This window comes from Kogia breviceps, chromosome 8 (assembly GCF_026419965.1).
Source record: "Kogia breviceps isolate mKogBre1 chromosome 8, mKogBre1 haplotype 1, whole genome shotgun sequence".
Classification (NCBI taxonomy): Eukaryota; Metazoa; Chordata; class Mammalia; order Artiodactyla; family Physeteridae; genus Kogia; species Kogia breviceps.
The window spans coordinates 735,863-750,301 of record NC_081317.1 but is presented as its reverse complement, the minus strand read 5'-3'; the positions used below and the strand labels follow the sequence as shown (position 1 = coordinate 750,301).

At 65.1% G+C, this 14,439-nt stretch overlaps 2 protein-coding genes across 3 annotated transcripts; both read right to left on the bottom strand.

Moving 5' to 3' along the window:
- Positions 1-51: 51 nt before the first annotated feature.
- Positions 52-1,140, bottom strand: TMEM210 (transmembrane protein 210). The gene is made up of 4 exons (XM_059073384.2): positions 966-1,140; positions 670-805; positions 451-480; positions 52-284 (listed from the first exon to the last, which is right to left on the bottom strand). The coding sequence occupies exons 1-4, from the start codon at positions 1,051-1,053 to the stop codon at positions 98-100; spliced, it is 441 nt and encodes a 146-aa protein (XP_058929367.1). The 5' UTR covers positions 1,054-1,140; the 3' UTR covers positions 52-97.
- A 2,647-nt stretch (positions 1,141-3,787) lies between these two features.
- ANAPC2 (anaphase promoting complex subunit 2) lies at positions 3,788-14,416 on the bottom strand. Of its 2 annotated transcripts, none has more exons than XM_059073346.2 (13): positions 14,252-14,416; positions 13,339-13,961; positions 12,249-12,381; positions 11,133-11,307; positions 10,843-10,962; positions 10,394-10,511; positions 9,525-9,706; positions 9,032-9,173; positions 8,593-8,668; positions 8,306-8,509; positions 4,686-4,815; positions 4,192-4,427; positions 3,788-4,077 (listed from the first exon to the last, which is right to left on the bottom strand). In XM_059073346.2, exons 1-13 carry the CDS (start codon positions 14,360-14,362, stop codon positions 3,865-3,867), a joined length of 2,463 nt encoding a protein of 820 aa, XP_058929329.2. In that variant the 5' UTR covers positions 14,363-14,416; the 3' UTR covers positions 3,788-3,864. The 2 variants fall into 2 exon arrangements, with proteins under 2 accessions (XP_058929329.2, XP_066896327.1); XM_067040226.1 differs by having other exon boundaries at positions 10,843-11,010; positions 14,252-14,410.
- Positions 14,417-14,439: the final 23 nt, after the last annotated feature.

Sequence of the window (14,439 nt, the reverse complement as noted above, 5' to 3'; positions counted from 1 at the left end):
TATGCATCTGCAGAAGGGCCCGAGGGGGGCCAGCAGGGAGGACAACGCAGACCCGCTAACTACTGTTTAATTCCCCTTCCCCCAGCTGCCCAAAGCCCTACTCAGGCAGCGGGGGTTGTGGGAGCAGCTCCTCTAGCGTCGAGCCCATGGTGATGGTCGTGAGGTCATGATCTTCCAGGGGCGGCATCATGGAGACCTCCATTTCAGGGGCCATGAGGTGGGACTCCACATGCACCACGTGCAGGTCCATGTGATCTTCCTGAGCCCCGAGGTGCCCCGCCAACCTGCACGGCGTGGTCCAGGTCAGGCTAGCCGCAGGCGGCCATCAGCACGGGCTCAGGCTGCCTCAAGCGCCCAGGGCTCCTGCCGTGTCTGTGAACCACAGCTCCCGGGGGGTCAGGGAGCAGGGGCACAGCTCGCCCTGGGGGTCCTCCCCCCGGGGTCACTCACCTGCTGTCCGTGTGTCCGGGGCACGTTTCCCTGAGGGGCGGGGGGAACAAAGGTAAGGCGTGAGTCTGGGAGCAGCGGGGCCCCTCACACCTCTCCGCATCCCATCCTGGAGACTCCATTCCCAAGTCCCTGGTGACCTCGCCCATCGAGACCAAGGGCCCAGGGGGACGGCCTGGCCCCGCAGCCCTCACGCCCGCCCTGACCCTGGGGCTCACGCACCCCTTGGCTCGAATGACGCCAACCGCCACGATGATGAGAGCGCACAAGCAGCTGGCGCTGATGGCCGCCAGTAGCACCAGCAGAGCAGTGAGGGCCTCGCGGCTGAGGCCAAAGCTACACTCGCAGTGGGTTCCAGCTGCAGAGTCAGGGCCGAGGGGCCGTCGTCACCTCCCAGTGGGTGACCCCCAAGCCCGCCCTCCCACCCCCGGCAGCCGCCAGAAAGACACGGGTGCGCCCGGCCTGCCTGGACCAGGGAGGGGCCCTGGCTGGGGACAGGGTTGGGGAACAGGAGGCACCTGCAGCAGGGTTGAGCAAAAGGGACAAATATATCAGGCCGAGGGGGCTGCCAACCAGGCAGGAGTCAGGCGGGGGACGGGGGGCCATGTCCACGCCTCTGGACAGAACTCATCGGAAGGCGGAAGGCGCTGACCTCACAATGGAGCTGTGAGGCAGGGAGGGTGGGGGCAGGGCCTCGCCTTGGGCACCGCCCTCGGGCGCTGGGCTTCAAGGAGCCCTGGGCAGGCAGCCCCAGGGTAGGGCAGGTAGGGCGGCCGGGGCCTGGCAGTCACTCGAGTGCCCTGGCCAGATCTGAGGCAGGGGCAGTGGTGGGGTTGCCGTGGTCTTGAAAGGAGAGCGCTTCACGGCAAAGGGGCAGCGGCTGCACTTGGGCCCCTGGGGTCGCAGAGGCAGCGGCCTGGAAACCCAGAGAGGTCCACAGTGGGCAAGGCCGGGCCTCAGTTTCTCTGTCAGGATAAGGGCTGCGGCAGCTTAGGTGGGGCCTGGGCTCCAGCTGACTGATGTCACCACCCTCCCCCCAAGACTGGAACAAGCAGGGACCAAGGGAGGCCCGGGGGTGGACACGCACCCGCCGCCCCATACGGGCCCCAGCAGTGTTTCGCAGAACACCCTCAAGGAGCAGGTGGCTCTGAAATGGCTGCAGACAGCATCTGGGGCTCTGGCTTAAGTGTGTCATTACAGTTAGAGCTCACGGCCACCGCCGCAGTCTGTCCCCTGTGCAGCTTCTCGCAGACCAGGTAAGCGCCGTCCACAGGAGGCTGGCACAGCTGGGGTTAACCTCAGCCTCCTCCCCTAAGGACCTGCCGAGCAAACCCAGGCAGCCAGAGCAAATACCTGCCCCCTGCTAACCCCACGGGGCACTGGGGGTGGGGGGCACCCCGCTGGGCCGCAGCCAACCCCTGGTCACTGGGGACCTCCCTAACCCTCACACAGGTGCCTCCTCCTGGTGGCAGCTCCTGGCACACCTCTACACCTGTTGAGTGCTCCTATGACCTGAGACGCTGGGTTTTACCACACTCATCCACAAACTGAGTCCAAAGGGACTCAGAGCAGGTGTGTCCAGGCCCAGCAGCTGGCACTGCCACCCTGCCAGGCCAGTCCAGCAGGTCTGCATCCTGGTTAGGATGACGAAGGCATGCCCGGCCCAGTGCCAGGCAGGAAGTCCCCCTCCTTTTTTTCCTTTAAGTGTCTTTATTATTTATTTTGGGCTGCGTTGGGTCTTCGCCGCTGCGCGCAGGCTTTCTCTAGTTCCAGTGAGCCGGGGCCACTCTTCGTCGCGGTGCGGGGCCTTCTCATTGCAGCGGCTTCTCCCGTTGCGTAGCACAGGCTCCAGGCCTCAGCAGTTGTGGCTCGCGGGCTCTAGAGCTCAGGCTCAGTAGTTGTGGCGCACAGGCCGAGATGCTCCGTGGCACGTGGGGTCTTCCCGGACCAGGGCTCAAACCCGTGTCCCCTGCACTGGCAGGCGGATTCCTAACCACTGCACCAGAGAAGTCCCAAGCCCCTCTTGTGACCACAGTGCAGCCCGCCTTGGAGGGGCCAAGCAGGTGGAGCCCAAGGGGGGGACCCACTGGCCTGTCAAGAGTCCTCAAACTGCTTAAGGCTATGCAGCTAATCTCTCCAAACCCCGCAGCAAACACCACCCTGTGGAGCAAGAAGGAAACGCCCTAGAGGGAGTTCCCTGGCGGTCCAGGGTTAGGATTGCGGGCTTTCACTACTGGGGCCTGGGTTCAATCCCTGGGTGGGGAACTGAGATCCCAGAAACTGCACAGCACAGACAGGCAGGCAAGAAACAAAAAAAGGAAAAGCCCCCGAGCAGAAGAGGCCACAGAGAGGAGTGGGGGCACTGGGGCACAGGCTGGCGGGGAGCCGCAGCGTGCATGGCTCCAGGCTTGGGAATGCACCGCGGGGAGGAGCAGGGCAGTGGAGATGTTCGTTCCAAAGGGCCTTTGTTGCCCGTGGGGACAGCGCCACCAGGCTCGAGCGGTTCCCGCTGGACAAGTGAAGGTCTGGGCCACGGAGGCTGCGGCACCGAGCACAGCTGTGAAGGCCTCGGACCTGGCAGAGATAACGGCCTCCCCGCCTCCCGGGACCTGGGAGCAAGGGCGGTGCGGCGACCCCAGTGCCGGCCTCAGACAGGACCCTGTGCTCCGGACACAGCAGCCCTGTGCTGCAGCTCTGGGGATGGCTGGACTCACGGGGCCGGCATCTCGTACTAGGAACATTGAGGCCCCCGGGCGCTCCTGACCACACGCCTTTCTGAAAGCACTCTTCCTCGGACGCCCCTGGCACCGCAGCTGCCCGAGCCCAGGCGTAGCGCAGGCAGCACGTCATGCTGGACAGCGAGCAGTTCTTGGCTTCGCGGTATGCCTGGCTACCCGCCCACCTCACGCATTCTGATGGAGCTCTGCGCCCCCCCACCGCCCCAGGCCCCAGCAGCAGCCCTGGGGCTCTCTGCCCAGCACTTGGGCGCCAGACCCTCGTGCCGGGCAGAGAGAGGGGGACCCGAGGGCTTCTTTCAAAGGCCGGAGGGGTGAGGCTGGAGCTGGAGGTCCCTCAGGAGGGGGGTCCAGGAGGGCCCACCTCCCAAACAGCCCACCCCCCGTGAGCTCCTGCCCAAGCCACGAGAGCGACGGGGGCCTGTCAGCCACGGTGGCCCAGAGACACCACGTGCCAGGACTCCCGGCCTGGAGCCCAAGCACAGGTGCGCAGCTCCCCACCAACTCCTGGGTGCCGGGCTCTGCCAGGCTCTGTTGTAGGCTGGTCTGGAGGGAGAACCTGACCGCATGTCCACGAAGCCCACAGAGCCAGCAGGACAGAGAGGGAGGGAGAACCGTGGGCTTTACTCGCATCCTGGGGGCCGGGCGGGGGTGTGGGCCGGGGGCGGGGCCTGGCGACGGCTCAGCCGCAGCTCTTGGGCAGGCGGTAGACGCCGGCGGAGAAGACGAGCTGCTGGTCGCGCACCTTCCTCTGCAGGAAGCCCTGGAGCTCCTGCAGGTCGATCTCGGCCAGCGCGGGGCCGGTGACCACGAACATGCGCAGCATGCTGTAGATGCGCTCCAGCGACAGGCTCTCCAGGTTGGTCAGCATGGCCTGGATGTAGGTCCAGAAGAGCTGGGGGCACGGCGGCCGGGGGGCCGGCGGTCAGGCCAGCCTCGGGCGGCCGCGGCCCCCGCCCCCGCCCCCGCCCCCTCCCTCGCCCCCGCCCCCGCCCCCGCCCGGGCGCACCAGCAGCTCCTCCTCCTTCTGGTCGGCCTGCGAGGCCAGGCCCGAGTCGCTCTCGTCGTCGCTGTCGACGAGCACCATGCCGTCCCGGTCCTGGGGCCGCTCCTCCTCCACCACCGAGAAGGTGCCGGCCGGCTCCTCGCGCAGCACGCCCTGCTGCAGCCACACCGACAGCCGCCGCCGCAGCAGCGCCACGGGCATCTTCACCACCTTGCTCAGCTCCTCCAGGGTCCAGCTGGCTGTGGGCGGGGCCGCCGAGAACATGGCACGCTGGGCGGGGCTGTGCCCCCTCGGCTCGTCGGCCCGGCTCAGCGGGACCGGCAGGACCCTCGCGGCACAGCCGGGCCCCAGCGGGGGGACGGGGCGGGGGGGCAAGGGCCTACTGCCCGCGTGGCTCCGGGCCGCCTGGGTCCCGCCCACCCCCCACCCACCCTCCACTGGACACAGAACGTGCCCTCCCGGGAGGCGTGGCCACAGCAGGGCGGCTGGGGGCTCACCTTGGTCCTGGAAGTACAGCAGGACCACCGCCTGCACAGGGGTCACCGCCACGGACAGGGTGCGGTCAGCCAGCTCCACATCCATGGTCACCAGGCCCAAGGTGTGCTTCCAGCTGAGCGTCCGCATGGCCTGGGGAGGGCTGGGGTCAGCACAGGCCGCCCAGCGGGTCCGGCTGGACAAGGCTTTGCTACCTGGGACCGCGTGAGGAAGGGCTCCCTGACCTGCCCCCACCCTGGGGGGCAGCGACGGAACCAGCACACGGCGGGACTCCAGTCCCCTCCCCCTCAACCGGCACCCCCTAACAGCGAGGGCCCCTGTGCCTCTGAGAGAAACGTCCACGTCCTGGCCTCAGGACCTCAGAAAGTGACCTGACTTGGAAACCAGGCCTTTGCAGAGGTCGTTAGGGAAGAAGAGGTCGTGCTGGAGTCCCGTGAACCCTAATCTAACTCAGTCAGTGTCCTCACGGGAGGGCAGATGGGGTGCGAGGCTGGAGCGACACAGGCCCCCCTGGAGGCTAGAAGAGGCAGGAAGGACTCGCCCGCAGCCTCCAGAAGGCCCTCACCTCCATCTCACACCCTGGCCTCCAGAGCTAAGAGAAGTTCCTGTTTTAGCATCCGGTGTGCAGTACTTTGTTACAGCCACCACGGGACGGCGATACAGACTTCAGCCGGAGGGAAAGGTGCTGCTGTAGCAAATGCCTTTTTAGAACACGTGGACGTGGCTGGGGTGTTGGGGGATGGGGAGGGCTGGGAAAGTTTTGAGCTGCATGCTCATAAAATCCTGGGTTGCCCTGGAGAGGCTATTGGTAGCAACACAGACAGGAAAGGCCATTCCAGTGAGGCCTGTTGAAGCAAGGAACACATCACCGGAGACGGGAGGAAAGGCGGCCTGTCACGCGGCGGCAGAGACGTGCTCTGCTGGGTGGAAAGCAGAACTCGCGAGGGAGGAACCTGGATGCTCGATTGAGATTTCCAAGCAAAGTGCGGAACGTGCAGCTGGCTTTCTCCTCACTGCTTGTAATGAATTGAGAAGGAAAACCGAGGAAGGACCTGGTGAGCAGAAAGGAGCCAGCAGCGCTCGGTGGTTTGCACATCTTGCCGTGTGCTCTGCAGACAGAGCCTGTACGGCCCTAGAGGTGACCTGTGTCAAGGTGGCGCCAACCAGCAGTGCCCAGGACCCAGGACAGAGCGGGTCCAGCAGAGGTGTGAGAGCCCCCGGGCCCACGGATTGGATGCCAAGAACTGCATGGAGGCCAACAAGGTTCCTGAGAATTTAATAGCAGTGGAAACGATGCCAGCCTGGGTGGAAAGGGAGGGACGGCCAAAGGGAGAGCATGACTCTGAGGGCAGGGCCATGATGCAGAGGCCTGGCCTGGCAGGGTGGGGCTGCCCCCGAGGGCAGAGAAGCCTGGCATCCAGCCAGATGGAGTGGAATTTCCTCCAGTGGATTTCAGACTTGCTTAGGGCCTGGGAACCCTCCCTTCCTCGCAGTATCTCCCTTTTGGAGGGCAGGTGTCTGCCCAACGCCTGTCCCACCGCTGCACTTCGGAAGCAGAGAGAGATTTTTCCACAGGTTTACGGCTGAAGGAGCATCGTGCCCCAGCTCTCACACCCTGACCTGACTTAGAGATCTGGGACTTTGAATTGGTGCCGGAATGGTTAAGACTTTGGGGACGCTGGACGTGTTTAAATGTATTTTGCACGTGAGAAGAATGTGAATTTGGGGGGCCAGAGAGTAGACTCTCACAGGTTGAGCTGTGACCTCCACAAATGATGTTAAAGTCCTCACCCTCAGTGCCTCAGAACGTAACCCTATTTGCCAGCCGGGTCACTACAGATGCAGCCAGTTAAGGTGAGGTCACACTGGCGTGGGGGGCCCTTAATCCAGTATGACTGGTGTTGCATAAGAAGAGGGGAATTTGGACACAGAGACACCGGGAGAGGCCGTGGGGCACGATGCAGGGGTCGGAGTGACGCCTCTACAAGCCAAGCAACATCTGGAGCCCCAGCAGCTGGAAGAGGCAAGAGGACCCTCCCCTGGAGTCTTTGGAGGGAGCCGGCCCTGACCACACCTTGCCTTTGAACTTCTGGCTGCCAGAACTGAGACAATAAATTTCCAGTGCATCGATGGTCCCTGTCTGGGGTACTTTGTTAAGGCCGGCCCGGGGGACACTGGTCACTCTGGGCTAAGTGCTGCTCTGAGTCCTTCTTCACGGCCCCAGCTCTGAAGGGGGGGGGGGGAGCGACAGCTAACCTCTCTAAAGCTGGCAGCTGGCCAAGCTCATAACCACGCGCTCTGGCTCCGAGGCCATGACCTTTACAACCACTCCAGCCTGCAGCGGGCACACGCGAGGCCCAGCAGCAGATGGCACAGGCACAGCCACCACCACGTGTCCAGCGCAGCCCTCGGGCCGGGAGCCCGGCTGGCGGGAGGCAGAGGCACCGTGGCCACGGGCCTGACCTCTTGGCACAGACCGGGGGCCCGCCTGGCCGCTCCAGCGCCGTCACGCCGGGTACATGGGCCTGAGATGGAGGACGTGCCTGAGCCACCCCCAGGCCCCAGGGGGAACTCCAGAGGAAGCCGGCGGGGCCTCTCCAGGAAGGAGAGCTGCGGCGCAGAGGCCAGCAGGGCAGCCAGAGCAGCAGGGGAGGGTGCCGAGCACACGGGCCACATGGACGTCCTTGACGGAGGGGGGTGGGGGGCGGGAGGCAGCACCGAGGCCCCACGCAGGGGCAGGAATGGTCCCGGCCCAGCCCCACCTGCCGCCCTCCTGGGGCTCTGTCCTGAGGACTCCCACCTCCAGGGGTGTCCCAGGTCCCTCCAGGGCTCAGGGTCTGCACCCTGGACACTTGCGGCCCTGTCCTCTGCTTGGGTGCCTGGTGTCTCCTCCGGCCAGTGGCCTCTCAGTCCCCACACCCCACTCATCAGACTGAACGCCCCAGACCCACTTCTCCACCTGTGCCCTGGAACCTGGGACAGGTGTCCCAACTCCCTCCTCTCTCCCAACACGGCTCCCCTGAACCATCACCTGGAAGAAGGGTCCTCCGTGCCACGGACCCTGGCCTGCCCACAACTCTCACCTGGACTCCCAACGCCAGGACTGGAGGGGACGAGCGATAAACTCTGCCGATCGGCCACTCCTGGCCCCCGGCTTCCTGACCAGCCCTCACACCCCCTTCTCCTTGCCGAGCCCTGTGGCCCCAGGGACCTGACAGCAGACAGCATGGTCTGGCTCCCCACGTGCCCTGGCACTCTAGAAAGCAGCTTCCAGGAAAACTAGCCAGGGAGGGGCAGGATGGCAGAGGATCACAGAGGTCAAACACCTCAAAAGCAACCTGGAGACTCCCTGGAGACGCCCACGGAGGAGACAGAGCCCCCGACTCCCCCTGGGGCGATCACTGCAGCCCAGCCCCTGGTTCTGAGGCCAAGAGAGTGGACGGTGGAAGAGGCAGCCCAGGGGCACGCCCGCTCCCAGCACCTGGGGGCACAGGAGGGCGTGCAGAGAGTGTGCACACCTGCACAGACAGGCTCCCAGGAGGGGAGGGAGGGATGCTGAGCGCAGGGCGCAGACGCGGAGGGACTTGTCCGAGGTGCCAGTGTCCCGGCGGCGCGGCCATACCTTCAGCTTCTCGTACTTCCTGCAGTAGACCTCCAGGGCCTCCCTGATGTCCTCAGGAACCTCCAGCTTCTCATCCTTGAAGGGCGGCCAGAACTCGCTGGAGAGGATGACGGCGTAGACCCCGAACGGCGGCTGCTCCTCTGCGGGCCGCTTCTCGTCCTCCTCGCGGATGTTGGCATTGATGCGGCGCGAGTCTGCCATGTCCTGCGGGGGAGACAGGGCCTCCTGAAGGTCCGGGACCGGCAGGGGTAGGGGTCAGGCGGTGGCGGGCAGCCCCAGGCACCTACCTTGAGCATAACCTCGCAGAAGTGCATCGGGGCCTCGCCAAACCGCAGCTTCAGCAGCTCCACGTTGCGGATCTCCCTGGAAGGACGCATCTCTGAGGGCTGGGGTGTGCCCTCGCCCCAACTGGCACCTGCAGAGCGACACTGCCCCCCACCCCCCCTCCCCAGAGCAGGGACGCCCCCAGCCCAGGAGGAGAGGCGGGAGCCCTGTGCCCACTCCACCACAGGAGGGCCGGAAGCCCTGGGACCTACCGCCCCAGGCTCCTTGGCTGCCCCCAGGCCCCCCCCTCCCCCGGGGAGCAGAGGTCAAGCACAGGTCAGCCCCCGCCCAGCCTCGGGGACCCAGCGCATCCCCATGCGCACCAGGGCTAGCGGAGAGCAGCCACCGCGAGTGAAGGCCACGCCTCCCTGGGGACCCGGAGCAGCACCTCACAGGCCTCACCGCTCGGGGCTGAAGCTGAACTGGTGCAGGAGGCGGTCGGCCAGCAGCGAGCGGTACTCGTTGATGAAGAGGTCCTTGCTGCCGTAGATGCTGACCAGCAGGCTGATGATGTCCGAGGAGCGCCGCTTAGAGCTAGACTTCCCTGCGCGGCACGGGCACCAGCGGCGCCTCTCAGACACGGAGGCGGCACAGATGGTGCCAGGCGGCTCGTGCCCGGCCGAGCCCGTGGGTGGGGATGCCGAGAACCCCCTTCTTCTCCAGCCGAAGCAGCAGAGACAGGTGGGGCAGGCAGGGCGCCCCCTCCCTCGGGTCTGGACGGGGCCGCCACCCAAGCCAGGCGAGGAACCCTGGGGGACCGGGCGGGGTGACGCTCTGACCGTGGACCCCCGGGGCTCCAGAGCCCCCACGGCAACAAACTGGAGACCGGAGCGCCTGCCCGACCGGACCACCCCCCGAAGGCCAGAGCCCGGCAGCAGGGCCGGCAGGTACTGACCTGGATCCGCGTCCACAGGGTCGGGGACCCAGTCCTCTGGCTCGCCGGAGTCATCCTCGCTGTCCTGGCCGGTCTCCAGGCTTGCCGGGTCCGTCTTGGACAGCTCGACAGCCAAGTCCCCCGTCCCGTCCGAGTCCCCGGTCAGCCCTGCCACGATCTGCCGCACCGTGTCCTCCCGCGTCCTGCCAGGCACGAGCCCCTCACCGCCTGTCCCACCTGAACGCGGGACCCCACCTGACCCCTGCGGCCAGGGCCGTCAGTCACGTGCTAAAGGCAAGCCCATGAGACTCCCTCCCCCACTCCGCCCCACCTAAAATGAAATCGCTTTCTAGGAGTAGGAGCTGAGATGACGAGACAGACCCAAGGCCAAGCCACGCACAGCCAGGAGGCAGCAGGCCCGGGTCAGGGCAGCCAAAGACGCTGCCCGGCCCCATCCCCGAGCCTCCACTGTGCCCTTAGGGGTTTCTGGGCGGCTGTGCACGGCGCCTGCTCAAACACTTTCCCCGGCAGACAGCCCGAGAGGCTCTGCGCCTCGTGGTAGAAGGCCAGCAACACAAGGCCCCACCGTTCACGTCAGCCCTGAGGCCAGGCTGGCACGAGGCAAAGCTAAGCAGGGGCACCTGTCTGTGCCGCTGTGGCCCCCCGGCCTGCACACGGGCCTGGCGGCCCTGGGCTACAGGCATGAGAGGCAGCACTGGCGGAAACAGGGAGCCCCGGCCTGAGCTGCCCGGCCCGGAAGGGGAGGCGCAGCGCCGCTGGCTCCCCAAAGACCACATCCCCCTGGCTCCAGCAAGGCCCCGGGGAGCGCGGCCGCACGAGCGGGGCTGGGAGCTCTGAGCAGCTTCCTGGAGTCGGCCACAGGGGCTCACCTCAGGTAGCGGCGAATGGGCTCACAGGCCACCTCCAGGACAACCATGGAGGGATCCAGCACACGCAGCGCCTTGATGGCGGAGATGTACAGGGTGATGATGTCACACGTGTTCACGCCTACGGCCGGGACGGGAGAGCTCCATCACAGGAGGGCCCAGGCAACACAGGGACACGGAGACAGCCACCCTGGTCAGGTGACCTGCAGCTCCCACCTCACCCCCAGGAGACCTGCGTGATCTGCAGGGAGCTGTCCCCTCCCCTACCCCTGCACTCACTTGCTTTCTCCCCTTGCAAAGTGGGGTCTGTTCTAAAGGGACCGGGCGCCGCCCCTGCCTCCGAAGGACCACACGAAACCGCCTCTTAGCCCACTCCCTCCACAGGCCCCAGGCCTGGGCTTCCAGATCCGGGCCCTGAGGGTGAATGGCGGGTGGGCGTCGCCCGGCAGCACCTGGGTGGAGGAGTCGCGTCTCCAGGGCAGCCTTGAGGGACACAAGAAGCTGCGGCCTCTGGTCGGTCCTCTCCAGGCAGTACTTGAGGTCTTCCACGGCTGGCCGGGAGTCCGGGAAGTCTGCAGCGAGAGGCTGGTCCTGGCACGTGCGCATGTGGCGAGTACACACTGTGCGCGAAGGGCCCAGCTCTGCTTGAGACACGGTGGCCCCAGATGTGCCCGCCGCCCCACCCTCAATGAGCTGAAGGGCAGGGGCATAGGAAGATGGCTCCCTGGCAGGCGGGGCCAACCTCGGATGATGCTGAAGAGCTCCTCAATGCGCAGGCTAGCGTAGACACGATAGAAGAACCTCTGCACGTGGCAGCGCCACCGGCGCAGGCTGCTCCCAGCCTCTGGGGACGCAGGCCTGCTGGGCCCATCCTGCAGGAACACCTTGCCCAGCCAGCCGACCACCCTCTCAATCCACTGTTGGGAGGACACAAGTGTGGGACTCGGGGCCAAGCCCAGAACAGAGACAAGGAGAAGCCACACAGCTACCCGCTCCCCTGGCTGGGCCCTGGGAGCCCCCAAGGCCACCTACTCTGAAGACCAGGAGCACATTAAAATCAGCAAGACGAGGGGCCCAAAGGAGGCCTCCCAGGGCCTCCATCAACACACACCCAGGCCCCTTCCACACACACCAGCACCCGTGCTCATCCCCAGCAACAGTGGCTCTGACACAGGGCGCTACGTCTGAGCGGACGGACACACCCCGGGGGTCCCATGAACAAGACCCCCCCACGCACGACCCACAGCACCTAGTGGGAACGCTTCTGAGCCCGTGCACGTTAAATCCACAGGACACCCTGCCACACGGACCCGACGCATACGTGTCTCCCCACGGCCGCCCGGCCACCGGAAAGACCACCCGGACAATGTGCCGCCAGGCCTCCAGCTTCGCCCCCGGCCCGCCCCGTGGCAGGGACGCTTGCACACCACCCCTCACCCCCACAGCTTACCTGCATCCTCAGGAGACAGACACAGCAGGAGCAGCGGGGGGGAGTGGACTAGGCCCCCGTGGTTGGGTGCAGCTCCTCCTCGACTCTGTGCAGCCCAGAGCAGATCCCAGACCATGTCCCAACAGCAGGGATGCCCCCGAGGCCCCCCACTGGGATGCCCCAGACCTTGGCATGGCCTCCAGCCACGCGACCCTGCACAGGCCTCACTAAGCGCGTCACAGGGTCTTCCTTGCTATTACCGCGACGGGCCCAGAACGACTGGCCTCCACCCAGCACCAGGACTACTGCGATCACCAGCAACGTCCTGACGCACCTGGCTCTCCACGCTCCGGCCCTTTCTAAAGCCGAGGTGTCCGTTTTGCCAGAAACCTCTAGTCCACGAGGACACGGCCCGCGGGGGGTCCCCACCTTGTGGAACTCGCGCAGGAAGGAGCGTTCATACTCGCCCCGGCAGCGGTCCTCCATCCTCTCCCGGGTCGCTTGGTGCAGGGTGGCGGTCACAGCCTCGGCGCTGACCCGCTCCAGCAGACTAAGCCTGTGTCTGGAGAAGAGCCCCGCCCGTGGAGAACGCAGAGCGCATGCAGCACCCAACCCCGCCCCGGCTCTTGCCTCCCACAGCTCTCCCGTCGGGGGCACAACTGCACCAGAGGCTTCGAGGAAAAGCTGCTGTGAGGACAAACGCCAGCCAGTGACCGCCCGCCCTCCCCAGCTGGCCTCTCCGCCCAGGCCGGGACACTGGCCTTCTCCATGTGATCAGCATGTCTGGCTACTGGGGTCAAGGCTCAGCTCCCAGAATCGGCCCTGAGACGACAGCTAAATACGTCACTACCCTGCCCCACAAACATAGACGCAGCTGTCTGTGCTCCTTGGTGCAGATGCCGATCTATGAGGACAAAAGCTCCTGAGAGAACGAAGCTTCTGTGGATCAGGCCACACCCTCAGGCCAGCTAAGAGACTCTCTAACAGCTGCACCGCTGCCACTTCACTCAAAGTGACAAAATCATCATAAGTGGCCACAGAGAGTCAAGAGACCACGTGACAGGACCTGGCTCTAACAACAAGATCCTTCCCTCCTCAAGAGACCAGAAGGGCAATCAGTTTGCCCAGCACGTTGGTCTAATCTCTGACTTGTTCTAGAAAGAAGAAAGAACAATCACGCCTTTTGCAACCATAGGATAAACATCGTTCCTCTCCTGAGAGCCTACAAACAGCACAGCAAAATTCTGCACAGCCCAGAAAATTCAGAATCACGTGGAATCTTAACATAAGCAAAGTGTGAAACCCTGAGCTAAGGCGAGTGACAGATGCACCTGTGTCCAGAGCGAAAGGTATAAACTCACAACACACGGACTCTGGGGACCCTCTCTTTGGCTACCAGGACAGGTGGCAGAGACCCCCCAGCCAGCTCAGCAGCTCTCTGCAGGGGCCAGCTGGACCCAGAGAGGCAAGCAGGAGCCAGGAGGAACAGGGGCACGGCCACGCAGGCACAAGTACTCACAGGACTTGGCTGAGCTGGTGGAACTGCTCCAGTGCCTGGCGGCACCAGCACTGCTGCTTGTCACTGCCACATCCCGCACAGAGTGGGCTCTGCAGAAGGCGGTAGTACCGGCGGCGGGCGTATCTGCTGTCCAATTCCCCCTCCAGTTCGGGGTCGGTTCCTCCTTCTCCTTTTCTCTTACTCTGCATGTAAACCCTCAAGAAGCGCCCATAGAGGCGCTGAATCATGTCCTGAAAAGTTCTGGGAGTGGAAAAGAACAAGACGCCCCGCAACGTGGTATGAACCTTTTCCCGAAGCCCCTGAGCACCGGTGCCCATGAGCAAGCCCAGACGAGTCCATTTCTCCAGGAGCTCTAGACTACGCAGGTAGGGATCCAGGCGGCTCTCCAGGAGCCCGAAAGCATCAAGAAGCAGCAGAAGACTCTGGGGCTCGTCTGCACAGTTCTCACGTTGGGAGACGGCAGTCCAGAACTCGAGGGATATGTTAGCCTGCAGGTCGTTCTGCAGCACCTCTGCGAACCACTCCTCCAGGACCGAGTGCAGACCGTGGCCCCTGAGAACCTCCACAGCCGCCCGGAGCTCCTCCTCCTTTGGAGGGACCGCACCGCTGGTCCGGGAGGATGCCTGCAGTACAGAAAACTGTAAGAAGAGAACTCAGGGCAGAGGTAGAGAGAGCAGTGACAGATAGAGAGAGGCAGGAAAGGGACAAAGCGCAGGGGAGGCTACGGAAACCCCGCTGCCCTTCGTCGCACGGATGCAGGGCACACGCTTAGGGACAGGCTGCGGAACAAGAAAGGACTCTGGGGGAAACAAGCTGGACAGAAGCGGGCGGAGAGATCCGTAGGAACCCAAGAGTGGACGCGCAGGGTCCCGGGAACCCCGCGCGGGCCCGCCGTCCTCTTCTCGGGCCTCACCAGTCCCAGAGCGGCCGGAGGCACCAGTCCGGTGCTCACGGTATTCCAGGCCACCAGCAGCTCTTGGGCAGGCCCGGGGTCATCGTGCGCCGCCGCTTCCGCCGCCGCCATCTGCGCCTACCAGTTCCTAGAGCCGCCGGCGCGGCGCGCGGCGATGACGCAAACGAGAGGCGCGCGGCGGTGACGTG